Source organism: Ruditapes philippinarum, unplaced genomic scaffold (assembly GCF_026571515.1).
Source record: "Ruditapes philippinarum isolate M1 unplaced genomic scaffold, ASM2657151v2 ctg4938_1_1_1_1, whole genome shotgun sequence".
In the NCBI taxonomy this organism is placed as follows: Eukaryota; Metazoa; Mollusca; class Bivalvia; order Venerida; family Veneridae; genus Ruditapes; species Ruditapes philippinarum.
This window is the reverse complement of record NW_026853881.1, coordinates 53,818-77,620: the sequence shown is the minus strand read 5'-3', so window position 1 is coordinate 77,620 and position 23,803 is coordinate 53,818. Positions and strand designations below refer to the sequence as shown.

The 23,803-nt window shown below is 32.1% G+C and overlaps 1 protein-coding gene across 1 annotated transcript; it reads left to right on the top strand.

Moving 5' to 3' along the window:
• Window positions 1-3,603: 3,603 nt before the first annotated feature.
• Window positions 3,604-22,571, top strand: LOC132738226 (A disintegrin and metalloproteinase with thrombospondin motifs adt-2-like). Its single transcript, XM_060725687.1, has 7 exons — window positions 3,604-3,867; window positions 5,852-5,983; window positions 7,010-7,159; window positions 18,303-18,458; window positions 19,606-19,764; window positions 21,106-21,261; window positions 22,444-22,571. The coding sequence occupies exons 1-7, from the start codon at window positions 3,813-3,815 to the stop codon at window positions 22,491-22,493; spliced, it is 858 nt and encodes a 285-aa protein (XP_060581670.1). The 5' UTR covers window positions 3,604-3,812; the 3' UTR covers window positions 22,494-22,571.
• Window positions 22,572-23,803: the final 1,232 nt, after the last annotated feature.

The window sequence follows — 23,803 nt, the reverse complement described above, 5'->3', positions numbered from 1 at the left end:
TGACCTGTCCGTGCTTGTGCCCTGTCCCATTTTTGTTTGGTGTCGTCTGTATTTCTTGCCACTGGTTCTTGTTGCTGGGTCGTGTGGGGTTGCGTTCATTGAACGTCGCCTTTCCTTCATGAGCTTGTTTATCATGTTTTGTTGAATTGTAAACTAATATATTGTAATTGTAAACTATCTATATGTTGTTTCATTAAATTCTTTATTTTTGTTTTTATTGAGTCCCCAATCTTACATTAAAAGATATTATACTTTCTTGGATTTTTAGCTTTTAGATAACATTTATATAGTTTATAATAAACAAGCAAAATGAGGCGAGAACAGAAAGGGAATAAAAACACAAGTAATATCTATATCAGACTTGCTGAAATGATATAATCACTTCTATTGTTTTCTTTTTCTAATATGCAAAGTGTTAAGACAAAGATATGGGAAGCTGAAAGAAGAAGAAGATTCAGGTACGTCTTTATGAACAAATTTTATGCACTCCTTAGCACCGGCTAAACTGGTAAAGGAAGACCTTGGATTTCCATCTGCCTGTGTACGAACAGACACTTGAGAAGAACCACAGACATTCTGTAAGCTAGATGATGTTGGGTAAGCTCGTATAATAAACGTAACACGCTACTGTTTGTGACGTACGTATATTAAGATTTGTAAAATTTCTATTAACGATTAACGTTTTTTATTTCAATATTAGAAAACATAAGGCGCACCTGTTTATTACGTATTTTTTTCTACATGTGAAGCCCGGTGTAGAATAAAATGAGCACGCAATTGAACATTGAAATGTTTTCGAAAGCCTGCAACGGTATTCAGATAGGAGGAAATATATGAATATAAATCAAAATAAACGGCCTATGATAATAAGAGGATAAACGTTTTTGATTTTTCATATCTGTTATTCGCAAAATGTCTCCCAATGATGTCAGATATGTAACTGTTTATTTGTTTATAAACATCTCTGATTATAAATCAAGTCATTCAAATTTGTTAAAACTTTGACATATCATGTACAAATGTACAAATAAAAATATAATACTAATAATCAATTGTTTAAAATAAAACTTGTTTATCATAAAATATCGTATAAAACCTGGAAAAAACATCAATATTTAACCTCTTCTGTGTAACAGTGCTTCGAGTGTTTGTCACCAATCAAATGACTTGACAATCAAATGACTTGACAACAGATTGGCAAAACGTCTGAGAGAGGACGCTCTCAAGCTTTCATAGTTTTCTGCCCAATCCCAAAATGTACTGTGTAAATATTGTTCATTTTGTATATATATCGAATAAATATGTTTAAACCAAATATTTTATATTTTATGTATTTGACTACTTTTTGCCCAAGTTTATTGTCTGTGAACAGGCATAGTTGAATAACTGCGTGATAGAAACAGGAAATTTTAAGCTAATATTAGATTTCTGTTATAGATAACGATGACCTTTAATACACGTTCGGTTAAAACGAACATGTTAAAGGCGAACAAGTGCGTATATATGTGAAACAGCGAATAACCGCATCAGAATGAACTACGCAAAATAATTAATCGATAAAGACGAAATACGTTGAAAATATAAAAAAAAAATCTGTTTAAGGCTAATAATCAGTCAAATTTACTTTTCATTGGTAAATATATAGTCAAGGCTTTAGCAATCAAGAGTTAATTTGAATCACATGTAAATGAAATTATGCTAGAATGTTATATTTTAGTTTATATTTAACTTCTTTTGGATAGCTCATAGTGAACATTTACACTCATTGCTCAGTACTGGTTGGTTTTAAGACAACATTCATGAGTTTGTCTTTTATATTTTATCAAACATAGATAAAATTTGTGTAAACTAATTAAGTAGGACAAAAGTCATGTTATACTTTGACATGGTCAAAGCAATGCCTTTTCATCGTATTCATTACGGTTGTATTGCACAACAAATTTATTGAATTTGTTTAAACTACTATTTTAAAGCAACTAGCCGCCAGATTCATGATAGTTTTCATGAAAAAAAATGGAAATGTATCTTAAAGTAAAATTGTATGATGTAACCAAAGAAAATACTTGAAACATTTAAAAACGACACAGATAAACAACGTAAATTACCAAAAAAGGGATCAGAATATGCAAAAGATTGCCATCACTGGTTAGTCACACAGTATAAATATGGTGATAAATACCGCAGAAAAATCAGTCATTAACATATGTCATTACTTTAATCTTTAATTGTTTTACCGTTATTACAATCTTAGTACATTTTGCGTAAGTGTGATTTTCTTGAAATATTTTGGCTCATATCTCTTTGTTGATATAAAATTAAGTTTGTTTTTTACTTCAAATACACAATATATATCTTAATTTTTTTAACCCTATCAGTGGTCACAATATGTATAAAAAGTGCCATTAAATAAACAGGCAGTTTTCTTTAGAGAAGACCAAATTTACTTCACATGCTATAGGAACACAGCTTCCCAAATATAGTTTATTCATTCCTTCATTCAAACGTGACATATTCAGTAAGCATTTTATAGATTTCAAAAAAAAAAAATCCTGTGATTAGCATAATTGTATTTAACTTAACGATGAGCATAGTATATCTTTAACAAAATCATTCTTATCTTTGATTACAAATGTCCGTATCACGTTTATACCCACGTGCTCCACGTTAGTTGTTGATATATAGTATCAGTCTTTTTCATAACTATTAATACCAACACATGATGACCATATAATATAGATTAACTGTCGTACCATTGGAATTTATATGAAAATAAATGAGCCACGCCATGACAAAACCAACATAGTGCGATAGCGACCAGCATGGATCCAGACAAGCTTGAGCATCCGCACAGTCTGATCAGGATCCATGATATTTGCTATCAGTTTCTCTACTTGTAAAGAACAACATTGAAAGCGAAGAAAATGGATCTTGATCAGGCTGCGCGGATTCGTAGGCTAGTCTGAATACATGCTTGTTGCAAACGCACTATATAGGTTTTGTCATGGCGCGGCTTAAATATCTTGTTTGGCCTGACCAAGGCACACATCATAAAAACAAAACAAAAAATGCCTTCCTATGATGCATTTCTTCTTATTTCTTTCTCTGTGTTTATTCGAAATAGTTAAGCACATTACTAAGTATTATCAGGTATTCTCAGTTGTTGGTTACTAAAGTAACATTATGTTATGCAAGAGTAAGCGATCAGTGTGTAAGTAAAACATGGATTTTGCCATATTTGTATTCAATTTTATGATAAACGTCACCTGAGTAATAATAATAATAATAAAAAAAAACATGTGGGAATTATTGGCTACAAACACGGCTGTGCAGTTTTTTTATATTTGAACATTTGTTATATTCAGTTATTGTTGATTGATCGAAATATTTACGGCTAATTTATCACAACTCGACTGTGAAAGCATAATGTAACTTTCTGCTTGTTGATATGATATCATATTTTCCATACAAGCCAAGATAATTTTGAAGGCCGCCTAAATTTGTAGTCGTTAAACTTGCATACATGTATATCTGCTATCAGAATATGTACAAAGTGTGCAGCGGACATTTACTGTTGCACTAATTTTAATTTCTAATCTGAATTTCATCTTATCTTACAGACTAAATAGGACAAATAAGTGTCCTTAACAGTGCTCGTTATAAATGTTAGAATAACATTAAAAGACCTTCTTGCATTTTTCAAACTAGAAAACGGATCATATTATGAATGCATGAGAAATTTTGTCACAACTATAATATTTGGAACATTAAAAGCGGGATTTTAGAGTTAACATAAACCTTTGGATTTGTGACAGATGAATTCCATTTCGGTGTGCCTCCTATTGTTAGGAATATGCTGTTTGATAACTGGTAAATATTTTTTTCTTCAACTTTTATGATATAATCACAGAAACGTATCTTCAAATCGGGTTTACACGCATCATCTAATTTTATCTAACTCGTTCAATAAATTCAGTAGTGAACCTTCACTCATTAAATATCCTCTAATTATTAATAGCGTGTAATGACATAGAAAATGAACATATAATATATTTGGATTACCAAACACAATAAACATGTACTATAATCAAGACTACCACGTTAAATAACACCCCCAAAACAATTCCCTGGTGCGTATACCGCGTGACATGTTTTTGTGATTTGCGTGACACCCCCCCCCCCCCAAAAAAAAAAAAAAAAAAAAATACAAGAAAAAAAAAAACAATGACAATGTCTGTATTTTCTGCAATTATTTTTTGAAATGGTCCATTATTTCCTGTTGAACCAGTTCATTTTTGTAAAAACCCTTATAAAACATGTTACCTATTACAAATCATCACATTTTCGTAAAGTGACACCGCGTGAATATCTAATTTATTGCACGTTCACTAAAACATTTTTTGTAACTTTATATTACTCTCTAGAATGTTAGGGGTCAAAACACTTTTATTCGGTTGCAAATACTGAAATCGTTAAGCAAGTTTAGTGAAGAAAATAATATCTGGGCATAAAACATCACACATTTTTTTTATGAAAAGCGAAAGAAGCTTGTTTTTTTTATTTAATAATATTTTATAAAGCCCTGTTACTGTTAAATAACTTCTGTTGCAACAATTGTAAAGAACCGTCTGGTCGCCCTTTTACCGTGTACCTACTTAGTGTCATGATATTTTAACCCTAGCCGCTATACCAAACACGAGATAAAAGACAGTGGAAGCAACTTTCAGTCCCAGACATGTCATACACAAAGCAGAAAATAATGAACATTGGTTGGACACTGTTCATGAAATGGTTAACCGGATGGGTGAAAAAAATGATAGGACAATATAAGTAAAGGCAATAGGGAAAAACACGTGTTTTTTTCAATCGATTCTCGGGTGTCAAAACGTGAGGAGTCAAAACAGCATTGCAAAAAAAAAAAAATGTTTACAAACTGTATATTTGTCATTTTTGTAGAGCTTAACCATGTTTATAGATAGGAATATTCTTTAAATCATTTTACTTTGACTATCGTACTTTTGCTTCGTGAATTGCAGGAGAAATTTTGTAAAAACCATAATAATTGGCATTGTATTAATAAATATATATTTTATAAACGAATATAACAGTTCTGACGATTTATCTCTAGGATAAACAACTTATAGTTAGATGCCATTCATAGTATTTTAGTTAATTTTCATTAAGATTTGATAATACAAAAGTAAAAAAAAACACTTTCACACTGCATTATAAGGGACAATCCGAAGCAAAGAATACACTCATACGATGTAAAGCGAGGTAATGGGAAAAAGACACTTATTTGTCTTTGTAAGAACCCTACCGTTACTCGGGTCTTCCCTCTATATATTCACAGGAAATAGATATCGAATAAAAAAATCCGTGAATGAAAAGGATAAACATGCATCATGTCTATCAAATTTTACAAAAAGAACACAAATATATATGATTAAAGTATTAGTTTTTCCAAAGAATGTTAGCACAATCACTGTTCTGCCGGGTATTTGATTTTTTGTCTTGGAAAAGGCTTTTTCTGGAACAAAAAATAATAAATGTTTCTTTTTCTGCTGAATAGTGTTTACCCCGTATGAGCTTTCACAGCTTCCCAGTTAGGTATTTCAATTTACCGACAATAACATGTCGGATGATGTGCCCTGTAGGCGCCCCCTTTTATTTTTTTTTTTTTGCCATTCATTTTTTTTCATGAAGCAATGAATTATCTGTTCTGATTGGGCAAGTGGTGAACGAGTACATATAGTCAAATATTTTGTATGTATATAATTATCGCCGTTAAGGAAGGGCGAGAATTATGAAAATTAAAATGACTGTTGTGTTAAAGCGCCATTTAAATTTTTAGGAGAATGGTCGGATTGGAGATGTAAGGAACAAGGAGGAGTTTGCTTTATGAGTCGCACATGTACTCCAACCGCTAAATTCAATTGCTCAAAGACAAGTGAAGTAACAGTGAGAGACTGCCCTTGTGTTTCAAGTATGGAGTAGTATATTCATTTCAATTTTTAGTAAGGATATTAACAGTAACATGAGTGTAGTACGTAACGTTTATATTTTATTAATAAAGTAATAATTGATAAAAAAAAAGGTATTCCCATACATTTTCTATTCCTGTAGACGCAGTGATTACCCCATTGACGGATTGTACAAAACAAAGTTGTTTAATTGTGCAAACATACATGTCTCTGTATTGGTTACTCGAATAGAAAAAAAAATATACATCAACCTTATAATATCACACGGGTATTAAAAGGTTTATTTTTAAAACGTGTGAGAATATACTTGTTTTGCAGTGTATAGTTTAAGCCAATTAAAATGCGGCATAAACTATATTTTAAATAAATCTCTATTTCTTTTCTTAATGGTTTTGCAGTTAATTTGTTTAACATATATTGATTTATATTACTGTCAAATAAAAAATCGGTACCCCTTACTGAATGGCTTGTTCTCTATTTTGTTAAAAGTCAAGTGTGTGATTCGTTTCCCGATTTTTTAATTTTTAGAAAAGAGCTTCGCCGGCGTGTTATCACGATAAATAGCTCTCAAAAAATCTGTTTTGAAGAAGGCTTACAAAATGATGTGATTCACCTTCTAAGATTAAGTTACTAAAATACTTAACATATAATTGTTTTTCCAACATAAATTAAAAGCTAAGTGCAGCTTTTAAACTCTTCTTATTTCGATGATCAAACAATACAACATCTGTCAACGATTGCTTAATATATTAACTTGCTTGAATGGATGAGTCATGAATATCACTGTATGAGTGACGTTTCGCATACGAAATTACTCCATGTATAAAACATATAATTGTGGAAGTTGTAGGAATTTGTAGGAAAGAAACTTGATTAAAAAAAAATAATAATAAAAGCATAATAACAAAATACGAATCATTTTTGTATGAACTGAAAAAATGCATTTAAATTGCTAATTTTCGCATAAAGAAGGATACTTTGTGCTTGTGTTTTGTTTATTTACATGTATCTTCTACTTTATTTCCTAGATACTAGCGAACATAGAGGCGGATGGTCGGATTGGAGTTGTAAGAAACAAGGAGAATTTTGCTTTAAAAGCCGGACATGTAATTCAACCGCTGGTTTCAATTGCTCAAAAACAAGTGAAGTAACTGTAACAAACTGTCCTTGTGTTGCAGGTATGAATTAGTATTACACATTTAATTTTGATTCTTAGTAAAGTGAGTGAGTGTAGTGGGTGTTGTTTTTTGTTGTTTTTCGTCATTGCAAATTAATGTCTATGAAACGTTACGTGACGTTTATATCATTTTAAAACTGATAAATATTGCCTCCTCCGCATTATATGTATTTGTAATTCCTTTAACTGTAAGCAAAACAGATGAACGAAATGATCTGACTGACTTGCTGTAAAAAAAATGTGAGCATTTTTATCACAAAGAAAATATTTCATTTAATATATTTACTGTTCAAACATAAATGTTTATAGACGGGTACTCTGAAATCAAATTTAAAGAAATTAATTTTTTATTTCATTCATGAATAAAATAATTACATGGTTATAAAATTAACACAAACATTTATTGTTAAAATATGCGCAAGAATATATACACAGTACCGTATTTCAGCGTTTCGTGCAACCGAATCAAGTTATGGTATATTTGGACGCTATATTTTTACATAAATCTCTCTATTTTTATCAAATGTTTCGACTTGGAAACGGTTCGGACATTAAATGCTTAATTGTTTTGGTAATGTGTAACTTTCCAAGCAAAATCAGCATGATACCCTGGCGAGTCTGTTTATCCCTCAATTGATATTAGACACTTACCATCCATTATGTACGTGTAACACTAGGTTAAGTGACACAGGTACTGTAAAGGTCATTTTGAAACTTCCATCTTTACTGGTGCAAATTGAATACTCGACGTTTTATAAGCTGGATGGGATGGTTTGAAAATAACTGTAGCAATATTATCAGAAGTGAAATTACCAGTGGTAGTAGCACATCAACAACAGTAGCAAAATTATACAACGCGAAATTGACAGTAGCAGTAGCGGTAACAGTAACACAGCAGTAGCAAATTTGTTAAACGTAAAATTGGCAGCAACAGTAATGTAGCAGTAGCAGAAGCACATTCTTGGCAGTAGCATATCAGTAGAAGTAGCAGTAGCACATCAGAAGCAGAAGAAGTCGAACACCAGTGGGACAGTGGTAAAAGAAGCATGGCAGGAGTAGTAGTAAAGCAGAAGCAGTGGCACAGCAATAGCAGTGGCAAAGGAAGCACATCAGGAGCAGTATTAGTAGCAGTAGTAAAGCAGAGGCAGTAGTACAACAGTAGCATATACACAGCAATAGCAGTAGCAGAAGCAGAAGCACAGTAGTTGCAGTAACAGTGTAGCAGTAGACACAGTGATTATCTGATCTATATATAAAAGCGCAGAGACTGCAACTTTTTCGGCGATTATAAAGTTCTTTATAGATTTTATAATTTGAAACTGGAAAATAGTCACCCTTAAGCAGGCGGCAGTTTGCAATAAGCTATTATTAATAAGCACTGTGCCATAGGCAGTAATCTAGGTACAAAAGATAGGAAATAGGAAGAAGTCGTTTGTGATGTCAGCGAAATATTCGCATTGCGTTAATGTTTAGTGCGATAAGATCTTCAAGTAAGTAGAACACAGTCACTATTGTTTTACGTCGGAACATGTTTCCCATATGACAAACTAGACGTTCACTTTTCTTGATGGAGTAAGACACCAGGTGCCACTCGGTCAAGAAGTAGTAAACAGGCCAGTTATAAAGATCGATCATTTATCAGATATCTATACTCGCAGCGAAAACAGTTTTGAATGTGTCTTGTTGATTTACAAACTTCGTGGAGGAAATTGATTTTCACCGTGTTTATATTTGCATATTAAAAATTGTTTTCGGTGTTCGCACATTGTAATTTCATATACCAAAGGTTAGTACTTGCTGATTTGCTGAAAAAATGAAACCCGACAAATACTAACAACCACAGAAAAAGTCATGAAAATGTAAAAAAATTATTTGTTCAGTTAAAAATCTATGTCCGAATTCAAAGTTGAACTCGTTTAATCATAGAGCTAAATATAGAAACTGTTTGTTTATCTGTGGTTTGATAAAAAAGAAATCTCGTCCAGTTTGAAAAGTGGAAAAAACATAATATATACGTTACATTATGATAAATTATAACGTTATGTAGGTCATGAAATCCGTTATCTTGAGTATTCAGAAGAATTCAGCCAGCATTACGAAGCAACCAATCAACTGTTGTAAAATTAAAACTACATATCTGATGAAAACAATATATTACATTGTTTTTCATTCTTTCTATAACATGTCTTTTTAATTCATAATGAATACTTTTTTAATCCAGTGTGTGATTCTAATTCGAATACCAAAATGTACACTAAAACACGAACTATCTTTGAAGTCTTAATACATGTAAAAGCTTATTGAATGTTAAAAATATGTTTTCATGTCACTGCTCAGCTATGTCTGTGCTATTGCTGCTGCTGTGCTACTGCAACTACCACTGCTACTGCCACTATAACTTCTACTGTTACTACTGTGCTGCTGCTACATCTGTGCTACTGCTTATTTCACGTTTTATAATTTTGCTACTGCTAGTGCTGTGCTACTGTTACTGTCAAATGCACGTTTTATAACTTGGCTACTGCCAATGTCACTGTTTTATTATTTTACAACTGCTATTGCCGGACTATTGCTACTGTCAATTTTGCGTTTTATAAATGTGATACTGCTACTATTGTGCTACTGTTGCCAACTTCACTTTTCATAATTTTGATACTTCTACTGCTGTGCTACTGCTATTGCCAATTTCACGAATTCTATTTTTGCAACTGCTACTGCTATGCTACAGCTACTGCTAATTTCACGTTTTATAATTTTGACACTGCTACTGCAGTACTAATGCTACTGCAGATTTCACGTTTTATGGTTTTGCAACTGCTACTGCTCGGCTACTTGTTCTGCTATTGCGCTTCTACTGCTACTGACAATTCCTAGTTTTATAGACAAAGCATCAAGTGATAGGATTATTCAAGATTACCAGCATGGGGCTTAAAATGTTAAACATTGAAAGCTTTATATATTCTTTAAAATGCTCTCTGGCTAAACGCATTAAATTGCAGCAACACTCGAAATGGTTTAAAGTATATGAAAATATGTTTAAAATATATGGAAAACAACTTATATTTATTAATAAATGATATCTTAACATATCTAGATTTTTAAAAGACGTGCCCAGTGCTTGGTCGTATGCAAACTTTAATAAAGAAATAACTGATGTTGGTAAAGAAATTTTATGGAACAACACAAATATAAAACTAAATAAAAGCATTTGTTTTCTGTGAATGGATGGAAAAGCTTCTTCTAAAGAAAACAACAACAAACAATCACCAAGATAAAAATGGGAAGCTGAACTCTCAGGCAACTTAAATGGAAAAATTACATACAATAAATTCATTAAACTTATCTGTATATATTCTTAAACATCGAATTTACTGAGTATAAATTACTTAATATGCATGATTTTTGCCTAAACAGTATGTGCTTTAAGTTTTAAAATTTTCTTTAATTTCTTTTTAATTTATATTATTAAAATTGTGGAGTCAATGTTGTGTGCGATGTTGCAACTCTGACATCCTAGATCTTATATACAGGGTATGATCAATTTTTATAATTAAACTCGTTTACTTTGTTAACTTTGTCATTTGAACTATGATTTTTCATTTTTCATTATTTTTTCATTTATCTTTTATATATATCTAACTTACTTAATCGGAAACTTTAATTGATTCTGTTTTAACTTGATGCGTATTTTTATATCTATATTCTGATATATTTCTTTGCCAGTTAGTCTTTGTCTCGAACTAGCTAAATTAAAAACCATGGGTAACGCATCACCGGCGTACAGTGCGTAAATTTGCGCTGTACATCAGGCTGCTTAATGGTGCGTATATTTTACGAATAAGCCTTGCGTTTTTTTAAGATTTTAATAATACGCCAAAACCGTTCATGAGCCTGATATCTTGAACGTTGTTCAAAAACATGTGACTTTCATTTAAACCTTTATATTATTATTTGCTTAATCACATCAAAACGTGTCATCTGTTAAGAAATCTCACGTTATAAGTATATTCTCTCGATATCGTCTCGATAAATCGATTGCAATATTAGAAAATTTGTAAAATAGGTCGAGAAACTGTTTAAAAACGTAGAAAAAAAAAAAAAAAAAGAGGAATTTATCGCCCTACAAACGGAAAAGATCCTAATAATAGCGCACACAATATTTTTTGTATTATGCATATTGACCGATAAGAAAGGTAATAGAGAAATGGAAAATCATCAGAAGGGAGAGGTCATTAATAAGAAGAACATTTCTAAGGATTCGTGGTGACGTCCAATCGCCGAGATCGTTTTTTTTCTAATATTTTTTAAATGATTCAGTCGATTCGATGAACTGCGGAAAATTTGTCTCACTATTCGATTTCAGTAGCTATAGTGTACGGTTCATCATACACTGAGGATTTTGAAATGATAATTTGCTTCCATTGTATTAATTACTAATCATGATTTGGGTTTAATCTAATTGTATAGATATTATTCTTTTACGTAATAGTCTAATTGGATTGAACTTTGTGTCTAACAATTACAAGCCAAGGTGTTCAAATCGGATTATCGTTAATTTATTTTAAATTATAATAGCAATTTTGTTCTTAGTTGTCTTCTTAGTTGATTTATTCTTTATTTTCCTCGAATGTATGTATGATATCACTTATATCAGAAACATGTATCAATGAGAGACATAATATTTGGATTTGTCCAGCAATCAGTTACAGAAGAAAATCACGGAAGTTGCGTCATTAAAGGAGCTCTTTACATCTCACATTCTTACAAACAATTGACTGTTACAGATATATATATGGCAGTCGATCTGCTGCCCATTAAAACAGTTGGAACACGTATGGGCCAACTTCGTGAATGAGTAAAAAAACTGCTCCGTAAGGTCAATACCTTGTGACGTCGTAACCGCAATTTTTTAAAGTAACCGTCGCCGCATTGCTTTACATGTGGCATGCCAATAACAGCATAACTTTTTTATTTGTTAATATTCTTGTGTATTGTTTGTGTCATTTAGGGATATGAATCCAATTTATGCTCCGTGTATTTTTTGATGTAAATGCATTTAGCAGGCAAAGAAATGATCTAACAAAAGTCCGGTTAAATATTTATCACCCTCGTATACATTGTTTTGGAAATACTCAAAAATTCCAAGCATTTGGTGTCAGAATCAGATTTTTTTTACAACAAAAACACAGACAAAAATTTTGGTAATCCATAACGAAAATGCAGAATGTTAATGTTGGATATTCAAAATAGAATGAAATCAAACTGTATTAATTGAATCTTAACTAAATATCTTTTTTTTTTTAAATAAATACCAGAAAACCATACCAAATTCAGTGATTTTTTTAAAATTATCTTAGATATAAACTTAGTTTAGAAAGACTCATTGCTGAAATGAAAAATAAGGTCGATGTCCATAACAACAAATGGAGCATATTCACATCATGAAACACACGCTACTGACTGAAGTCTATAAAATATTATTTACACGCTTACTATGAAACGCTCCTTTTTTGTAAAAGGAAACATATCTATAAATATTAATAATAACATACATCATACTCTAGATTAATTTTCCATTTTCCAATCTTTATTAGCATATTGTGAAGTCAGTGTAAATCTTTTTATTCTTTATAAACGTTTTTTTTTTCCTGATGTAACCATGTTTTATTCTTGCAATTAAAATATCTGTAATATGTTTGTAAATTTTAATATTCCAAAGTACACCACTGCACATGCTGATCAACATTCCTGTTAAAGTTCATGATTCTAGGTCAACTAATTTTTTAGTTACGTGCGACACAAAGAGAAAAAGACGGACGGAAGGACGGACGGACAAGGGTAAATCTAAATGCCTCCCTAAAGTTGGTGCATAAAAAAGAAAATAACTCTTTTATGACAAACTCCAAAATATAGGCTATTTGTAGATCCTCCTTTTTTACTTTTGATTTCATCGGCACGGATAGAAACTCGACCGAATTATTAAAGCAATACGTTATAGCTTTCTATTTCTGATTTGTTTGCATGAATTCTTCACACCAAGGCAACACATTTATCCATTTCATTCCACAATTTCTTTTCTTAATAGTTCTGCTTGAGGAAAATAATTTTGATTGTTACATTTGGTTTTCAACATATTTGCATATGCTATTTCAAAGAAAAAATTAACCCCTCAGGTATAGTAGAATAACACTTTTGTATATATCGTACAATTATCTTATAAATATATTAATATGTTGTTTTCCAAATTGGATTTCATTTGTTGATTTATTCAGTATTTGTAAAGTTATTGCCCTTGATTAAGTTAAAACCGTTTTATTATGTTGTGTTTTTTGTTCCATGAGTGCTTGAGTTGGAATCAACCAACTTTACAGGAATAATGATCAGCGTCACTGTGAAGCTTTGCACATGGGACTTTGCATGTGGATTTTTTCAGTTGTGTTAGAGTTACTGCCCTTGACTAACAGTAGTATAAATTTACAATTTTCAATTTGTTCATGCATAGCAAAGAAAGTATTTGACTTGTAGGCCTCAAGATTATTAGTCAGCATGTGTACTTATGTACCTTGTTTGCTTGTGGATTTATTCAGTATTTGTAAAGTTCTTGCCCTTTACTTGTTTTCAACTTGTGGCACATGTGCGCCAAAAAATATTGGACCTATATTCATTAGATTGACAGAACAGTGGAGTGTGGGGGCACCCGTGTCCTTTGCACACATTTCTTGTTTTTAAACAGCATTAGGACTTTGAAGCAATAATTCATTTAAATCTTGTTTGCTATAACCGCATTTTTAACATTTAATAAAGAAAGGTAACTCGGGTAAAGAATGTTTCCAAAACGGAAGTTTTGTATAAATAAGCATGTTTTTAATAAATAAAGTTTTTTTGTTATCAAAAAGTTTGGGAGATTTAAAAGTGTTTTATAAAAAGAATGTAATTAATTTAAAGGGAAAAAAGGAATTAAAAAAAGAACGTGTGAATAATTAAAAATTTGCATTCTTTGGGTTTTAGAATGGTCGCCTTGGGGGGGAAAGGACTTTCCCCACAGAACAAGGTGTATGTTTAAAACTACGCAAAAGAACATGTATAAGCGGATTTAATGGAAATGATTGCTTTACGCTCAAAGAGAAAAACTATGAAGAGATTTCATGTGATGGGTCTTGCAACGGTAAGTTACTGATGAGTGATAATATTATGCAAACCGCTATCAATCAAATGCAGGCATTCTTTTGGGAGTTATTGAAATGACAGTCATCTTTTTAAAACTATTTATTGTCATCATTGCAAAATTTATTTCTTTTCAAATGAAAATTTTGTCTGTCTCTCCTGGATTTGGGAAAAATTTTTTGTAGCATACTAAGTTTTTTTAAATATTTTTTCATGAAATACAGATACATTTCCTTACTTTGGGATATTCATATAGTTTGTTTAACAATGTTTTGTTCTGAAATGATACGGCTGTTTTCATTACCTAGGGTTATACATTTATCAACATACTAAGTGAGTAGATTTTTTTACATATTGATATAAACGTAATAAGTTCAACACTTGGAACTCAAGATGCATTTTCATGAACAACATTTACTACTACAAGTACAACAAGGTACTAATAAAATTTCAATGTATGGCGTCAGTGAACACAGAGTTATATATACCACCTACTACAGGCGCATTTACCGTAATAGCCATAGCTCCAATAAATCAAGTCAGAACCCCATTATACATTGAAACCTGTTTCTTTAAGACCAGCAACTACAACAACTGCTTGATTTAATATGAAAAAATATTTTTCGCTTTTACAACCAAAAATCCGTTAAGTAAAAATAAACCCACAGGAGAGTCGACGACTGCTTATTTGATTTATTGGCTGGAATAGACAAGAGGGGAATGCAAACATTTCACCGTATGAGTAACGTCAATCTACATGAAATTAATCCACGAACAAAACCAAAGATTTTGAGAACAAACTAAGGAACACGTTAATGTGGGACATTTAAGGAAGGCAATATGAAAAAAGTAGAACAAATAATGAAAAGGTAACAAAAAAGCATCATAACATAATACGAAACATTTCTGTATGTACTTACAGATAAATATGCATTTTAACTGTCTATTTTTTTCCAAAGAATAATAATTTACGGTTATGTTTTGTTTATTTTCATGTATATTTTTACAATTTTCCATAGATACTGATACAATTAGCCAACATAGAGACGGATGGTCGGATTGGGGTTGTAAGAAACAAGGAGAGTTTTGCTTTAAAAGTCGGACATGTAATTCAACCGCTGATTTCACTTGTTCAAAAACAAGTGAAGTTACTGTAACAAACTGCCCTTGTGTCGCAGGTATAAATTCATGAATTCAATTTTACATTATCATTCGATTCATGAAGCAAGGTATATTTTTTTTGCTTTTTATTAACTCATCTGTCACTTTGTAACAGGGTGAGATTTTGTGATCTTTTTTCGTCCGGCGTCCGTCCGTCCGTCCATCGTCCGTCCGCCGTCCGTAAACTTTTACTTTAAATGACATCTCCTCAGAAACCACTAAGCCAATTTCATCCAAACTGCACAAAAATGTTTCTTCCGTGGTCACCTTTGAAAATTGTTCAAAGAATTGAATTCCATGCAGAACTCTGGTTGCAATGGCAACCAAAATAATAATAAAAAGATATCTTCTTCTGAGAAACCCAAAGAGCTAGAGCTTAGATATTTGGCAAGAAACATCTTCTAGTGGGTGTCTAATAAGTTTGTTCAAATAAAAGCCCTGGGGTCAAAATTGGCCCCGCCCAAGGGGGTCATTGATTTTCCCTACATGTATATTGTAAAAACCTTAAAAAATCTTTATTTAAAGTACCCAATGAGCTAGAGCTAAGATATTTAGCATGAAACATCTTTTAATGGGTGTCTACCAAGTTTGTTCAAATACGAGCCCTAGGGTCAAAAATGGCCCCGCCCCAGGGGGTCATTGATTATCCCTATATGAATATAGTTAAAACTTAGAAATCTTCTTTTAAAGAGTTTGTTCAAATAAAAGCCCTGGGGTTTAAACTGGCCCCACTCTGGGGGGGGGGGGGCTATATACAGGTTAGGGACTTCAGGGCCATCATGGTCCTCTTGTTGTGTGTATGTTTTTTCTCATTGCAAGCACATGCGTATGAAACGTAAACGCCATGTTTATATCCTTTTTAGATAATTAATATCTCCTGCACTGTATGATACTTCCTTGTGCTTTCTTTTTTTGCAAGCAAAAGTGATGAGCCTACTGTTCTTACGGACTTTCTGTCACAATTTTGTGAAACAAATACAAAGTAAAATCCATTTCTTGTGTAAACATACCATTCTATTAATGTTAATCATGAATACAAATTTTAAAGAAATTGGTTTATTTGATTAAAATAAACGGAATAATATCATAGTGATAGTGTTAACAAAACATGTATTGTTAAAAAAATGCGCTGGAATGTATACAGATATATATTTCGGTGTTCCGTTAATAACCAAATAATTTTTTTGAAAGCGAAATGGTGAAAATAATCTCTTTTAATTAACATTTCTCGTTCGGAAACGGTTCAGACATTAGATTGTTTATCAGTTTCGAAACAATTATTGTTTGACAATACCCTTGCGTTTATGCCTTAGCACTTGCACACCTCTTTCGAGGATCACGAAATAATTTCTACAAGGCAGAGGTGAAACATTGGACAAGAGGTTATTGTATACGCTAAATATATTATCCCAGGTCATCCTATGATACAAAATTCAAGCTGCAGGAAAAACAAATATGATAAATAGCATAAGAATTACTTTTTTCTACATGTCTTGATGCAATTCCCCCATCCCATTTCACCTTCTCACACACTCTGCTAAATTAAGTTGTATTCAAATGTTATGTCATTTGAATATTTGTATTTCAAAATTTATTTACTCAATATATTATTAACAAGAGCGATCAGTAATCACATGTGTCGCCTCATGATGGCCAATTTCATGTTGGGACGAATTTTGTGACAGACGGACAGAGAGACGGACAGTGCACAACTAGACTTGGTACTGATCATTCCTGCAAAGTTTGGATAAAATTGCACCTGTAGTTTATGAGGAGTAATCCGGACAAGTTTTTGCGTATCTGGCAACACACAGAAAAAAACACATTTTAAATAAAGGACCATCACTCAGTCAAAAATCATTCAACCAAAAAACCCGTGCAATATGCGAAAGGACTTGAGCCACAGATCATTGAAATTGCATTAGTTGTATAAAAGAAGTAGTCCGGACAAACTTTAAAATTAAAAATTATTAAAGGGCCATAACTCTGACAAAAATCATTGAACCGGAAAGTGCTGAAAATATGCAAAACTAGACATGATACTGATCATTCCTGTAAAGTTTGGATGAAATTACACCAGTAGTTTATGAGGAGTAGTCCGGACAAGTTTTGTGACGGACGGACGGACAGACAGACGGACAGACAGACAGACGACGAAGAAGTGATCCCAATATGTCGCCACTACTCCGTAGAGGCGACACAATGAAGCGTCAATATTTAAATGATTAAAAGTATATATCACACCCTTTAGAAGGAGGCGAATGTTAGCATATCATTTATACATTTGAGTTTTCCGTAGACTTTAATAAGACTTTGACGGGCAGGTTTCACAGCTTGATTAAAGTCAGATAAAATAACAAAACTTGTTTATCCTTTAAATGCTGCACGACACTTACCACCCATTTATGTATGTGGAGCATGAGTGTAGGTAACACGGTCACTGTTTAGGTCATTTTGCAACTTAATGGTTCAGGACAAATTACCGACGTGTCTTAGGTTAAATGGATTATTATTACATCACATTAAAGGAATCAAAAGTGCCTTGCGGGGAATTTACGACACCCTCCATCAGTCATGGTTAAGAAGTTCGAAAACTATAAACTAAACTACTCGGTCACTTCAGCCGCATGTGCAACATGAGATAAGATAAAAAGAAATGGCTTTATTTACCATTTATTGATCAGATAGTATTAATTAAATGTGGAAGGATATACAAATTTGATCTGCAACATAGAATCCTTCATAGTCACTTCTATGAAAATTAGTGAAGTTTAAGCGTGTACATGTACAAATGATTAAATATAACAATTTTGTCGCAGAATGGTCGCCTTGGGGCGGATGGACCTGTCACACAGACCAAAGTGTCTGTTTAAAATTACGCAAAAGAACTTGTATAAGTGGATTTAAAGGAAATGATTGCTTGAATCTGCAAGGGAAAGATTATGAACAGACATTTTGTGACAAATCTTGCAACGGTAAGTTTCTGTTTTTTGTGATAATATTGTGAAAAGCACTATCAATACAATAAAAGTATTGTTTTGGGTGTTTTCTAAAGGTTATCCTCCCTTATTACCTATTTGCATGATTTATGATTATAAATTCAAGCCTTATTTCTTTCCAAAGAAGGATTTTCTTTATATTTTCATTAATGCAATTTGGTCTTAAAGGTTTAAATGTCTCTTTTTTGGGACATATTTTTGTAACACACTAAGTTTGTCAAAAATTTATTTGATGATATTTTGTCTGAAGTACATGATGAACATTTTTATTTCCTAACTTCAGGCTATTCATATTTATAAATATAAAATGTGTTTATAATAATGAATGTTTGTTTTTCTGAAATAATACAATGCCTTTCCCAACCTTGGGATATACGTTTTGTATCATTCTAAGTGAGTAGATTAGTTTGTCATTAAAAAAAATTATATCATAGTAATAAATTCAACACTAGTACTTCATAATGCAGTTTCATGTACAAAATCAAGTACTACAAAACAACTAAAGGTATCAATGTATACTTCAACCATGAAGTCAGTAAATTCAGGGTTATATACACAACCCACTACAGACAGAACTACAATAACACCCGCGGCGTCAATACGGTTTAATCAGAAAACCACTTCTACATCTGCTGTGACCACATCCCTGTCAAAATCCGCACCTACAAAACCTAACCTTAATTCATCAACTCCATAAACTGCTTTTTTATATGATATATATCATGGGCTAGCAACATGACAAATAGTAAACTGTTAAGTAAATGTGAAGTCACAAGAATCTTGTCGACTGCTTATATAATTACCCGGCTTGAAAAGACAAGATAGAAATGCAAACTTTCACTGTATGAATGATGTCTCGCATATGAAATTACACCACGTACAAAACAGATGCTTGTGGGAAGAAATTTGGATTTGAACATGTTAATTAACACGTTTATTTTGACATTGTAAGAAAGCAATATGAAAAAGAATTAGCAAATGGAAAAAGCATCATAAAATAATACGAAACATGTTTGTATGGAGAACCAGATAATATGCATCTAAACTGCCTATTTCGCACAAAGATAAAATCTTTGCGGTTATGTTAAGTTAATTTATATATATATTTTACAATTTTTCTTAGATTCTGATACAATTAGCGAACATAAAGGCGGATGGTCGGATTGGGGTTGTAAGAAACAAGGAGATTTTTGCTTTAAAAGTCGGACATGTAATTCAACCGCGGCTTTCAATTGCTCCAAAACAAGTGAGGTTACTGTAACAAACTGTCCATGTGCTGCAGGTATAACTATGTTTTTGAATCATCATTTCGATTCATAGTAAGGTTGAGTGTAGACTGATCATTGTTATTTTTAATTTTGTGTGTGTGTGTTTTTTTTAATTATATAGTTAACGAAATGTTTATTGTTAAGTTATTCTCTAGAATGTAAACCGTTACGTATTACGGTGTTTTGTTTAACCAAATTAAGATTTGCTTTTTGAAAGCGAGATTTTAAATATAGTCTCTTGTTGTTTTAAAATTCTTGTTCAGAAACGGTTAAGTCAGTAAATGCTTTTTTCTTTCGTAATGTTTAATGTTACGCCCGAGATCAGAATGATACAGGACGAGTCTGTTCTAGCACTTGCACAACACTTTCCAAAATCTTGAAATATTTTCTACATCAACAGACGTGAAATATACGACAAGAGGCTATTGCAAACACAAATTAAATTATCCAAGTTCATCGTATGTGACAAAATTCAAGCTGTAAGGAAAGCAAAAATGATAAAGTGAATATGAATGATTTTTTTCTACATCATGTCTTAATGCAATCCCTCACCTCATCCTACCTTCTCAAACACTCAGCTAATTTAAGTTGTATTTAAATGTTATGCAATTTAAACATGTGGTTTTTCACAATACATTGACTCAATTTACCTTTTTTTAAGCGTCAATGATTCAATGATACAAATTTATTCAAACTGTTTGTTTCACGATTTATAATTGTATTCCGTTTGTCTTTTTATGTAATTTATCACTCCCTTAAGAAATAGTGAGAGACGGATGAAAGGCGAATCTTAGCCTGTCATTTATACATTTGAGTTTTCCCTAGAGTTCAATAAGATGTTGACGGGCAGGTTTGACAGCTTGAATAAAGTCAAATAAAATAACAAGACTTGTTTACCCTTTAAATGCTGCACGACACTTGCCACCCATTTATATATGTGAAGCATAAGTGTAATTGACACTGTCACGGTTTAGGTCATTTTGCAACTTAATGGTTCAGGACAAATATACGACGTATCATAGGCTAGATGGATTATTATTACATCACATGAAAGGAATCAAAAGTGTCTAACGGGAAATTTAACTTCACCCGCCATCAGTCAGGGGCAAGATGTTCAAGGTATATAAACATACTACTCGGTCACCACTTCAGCCGCATGTGCAACATGAAATCAAATAAAAAGGAATGACTTCGTTTACCATTTATTGATCAGATAGTATTAATTAAATGTGGAAGGATATACAAATTTGATCTGCAACATAAAATCCTTCATAGTCACTTTTATGAAAATTAGTGAAGTTTAAGCAAGAATGTTAACATGTGCAAACGATTTATTATACTATTTTTATCTGCAGAATGGTCGCCTTGGGGCGGATGGACCTGTCACACAGACCAAAGTGTCTGTTTAAAATTACGCAAAAGAACTTGTATAAGTGGATTCAAAGGAAATGATTGCTTGAATCTGCAAGGGAAAGATTATGAACAGACATTTTGTGACAAATCTTGCAACGGTAAGTTGCTGTTTTTTGTGATAATATTGTGAAAAGCACTATCAATACAATAAAAGCATTGTTTTGGGTGTTTTTCTAAAGGTTGTCCTCCCTCTTTAACTATTTGCATGATTTATGATTATAAATTCAAGCCTTATTTCTTTCCAAAGAAGGATTTTCTTTATATTTTCATTAATGCAATTTGGTCTTAAAGGTTCAAATGTCTCTTTTTTGGGACATATTTTTGTAACACACTAAGTTTGTCTAAAATTTATTTGATGATATTTTGTCTGAAGTACATGATGAACATATTTATTTCCTAACTTCAGGCTATTCATATTTATAAATATAAAATGTGTTTATAATAATGAATGTTTGTTTTTCTGAAATAATACAATGCCTTTCCCAACCTTGGGATGTACGTTTTGTATCATTCTAAGTGAGTAGATTAGTTTGTCATTAAAATTTTTTTTTATATCATAGTTTAAATTCAACACTAGTACTTCATAATGCAGAGTACAGTTTCATGTACAAAATTAAGTACTACAAAACAACTAAACGGTATCAATATATACTTCAACCATGAAAGTCAGTAAATTCAGGGTTATATACACAAACCCACTACAGACAGAACTAAAAATAACACCCGCGGCGTCAATACGGTTTAATCAGAAAACCACTTCTTACATCTGCTGTGCCACATCCTGTCAAAATCCGCACCTACAAAACCTAACCTTAATTCATCAACTCATAAACTGCTTTTTTATATGATATTATATCATGGGCTAGCAACATGAAAATAGTAAACTGTTTAAGTAAATGTGAAGTCACAAGAATCTTGTCGACTGCTTATATAATTACCCGGCTTTGAAAAGACAAGATAGAAATGCAAACTTCACTGTATGAATGATGTCTCGCATATGAAATAATAACCACGTAAAAACAGATGCTTGTGGGAAGAATTTGGATTTGAAACTCGTTAATTTAAATCACGTTTATTTTTAGACATTGTAAGAAGCAATGAACATAATGAAAAAGAATTAGCAAATGGGAAAATGCATCATATGTAAATATACGAAACATTTTTGTATGTAATGAAACCAGATAATATCATCCTAAAACTGCCCCTATTTCGCACAAGATAAAAATCTTTGCGGTTATGTTAAGTTAATTTACATATATATTTTACAATTTTTTTTTTAGATTCTGATACAATTAGCGAACATAAAGACGATGGTCGGATTGGGTTGTAAAGAAACAAGGAGATTTTTGCTTTAAAAGTCGGACATGTAATTCAACCGCGGCTTTCAATTGCTCCAAAAACAAGTGAGGTTACTGTAACAAACTGTCATGTGCTGCAGGTATAACTTTGTTTTTGAATTATCATTTCGATTCATAGTAAAAGGTTGAGTGTAGACTGATCATTGTTATTTTTAGTTTTGTGTGTGTGTCTTTTTTTTAAATTTATACTAGTTAACGAAAATGTTTATTGTTAAGTTAATTCTCTAGAATGTAAACCGTTACGTATTACGGTGTTTTGTGTAACCAAATTAAAATTTGCTTTTTGAAAGCCAGATTTTTAAATATAGTCTCTTGTTGTTTAAAATTCTTGTTCAGAAACGGTTAAGTCAGTAAAATGCTTTTTTCTTTCGTAATGTTTAATGTTACGCCCCGAGATCAAAATGATACAGGACGAGTCTGTTCTAGCACTTGCACAACACTTTCCAAAAATCTTGAAATATTTTCTACACCAAACAGACGTGAAATATACGACAAGAGGCTATTGCAAACACAAAATTATATTTATCCAAGTTCATCTATGTGACAAATTCAAGCTGTAAGGAAAGCAAAAAATGATAAAGTGAATATAAATGATTTTTTACTACATCAATGTCTTAATGCAATCCCTCACCTCATCCTACCTTCTCAAAACACTCAGCTAATTTAAGTTGTATTTAAATGTTATGCAATTTAAACATTTGTTTTTTCACAATATATTGACTCAATTTACCTTTTTAAGCGTCAATGATTCAATGATACAAAATTTATTCCAAAATGTTTGTTTCACGATTTATAATTGGTATTCCGTTTGTCTTTTTATGTAATTTATCACTCCCTTAAGAAATAGTGAGTGAAGGATGAAAGGCGAATCTTAGCCTGTCATTTATACATTTAAGTTTTCCCTAGAGTTCAATAAGATGTTGACGGGCAGGTTTGACAGCTTGAAATAAAGTCAAATAAAATAACAAGACTTGTTTACCCTTTAAAATGCTGCACGACACTTACCAACCCATTCATATATGTGAAGCATAAGTGTAATTGACACTGTCACTGTTTAGGTCACTTTGCAACTTAATGGTTCAGGACAAAAAACGACGTATCATAGGCTAGATGGATTATTATATTACATCACATGAAAGGAACAAAAGTGTCTAACGGGAAATTTAACTTCACCCGCCATCAGTCAGGGTCAAGATGTTCCAAAGTATATAAACATACTACTCGGTCACCACTTCAGCCGCATGTGCAACATGAAATCAAATAAAAAAGGAATGACTTCGTT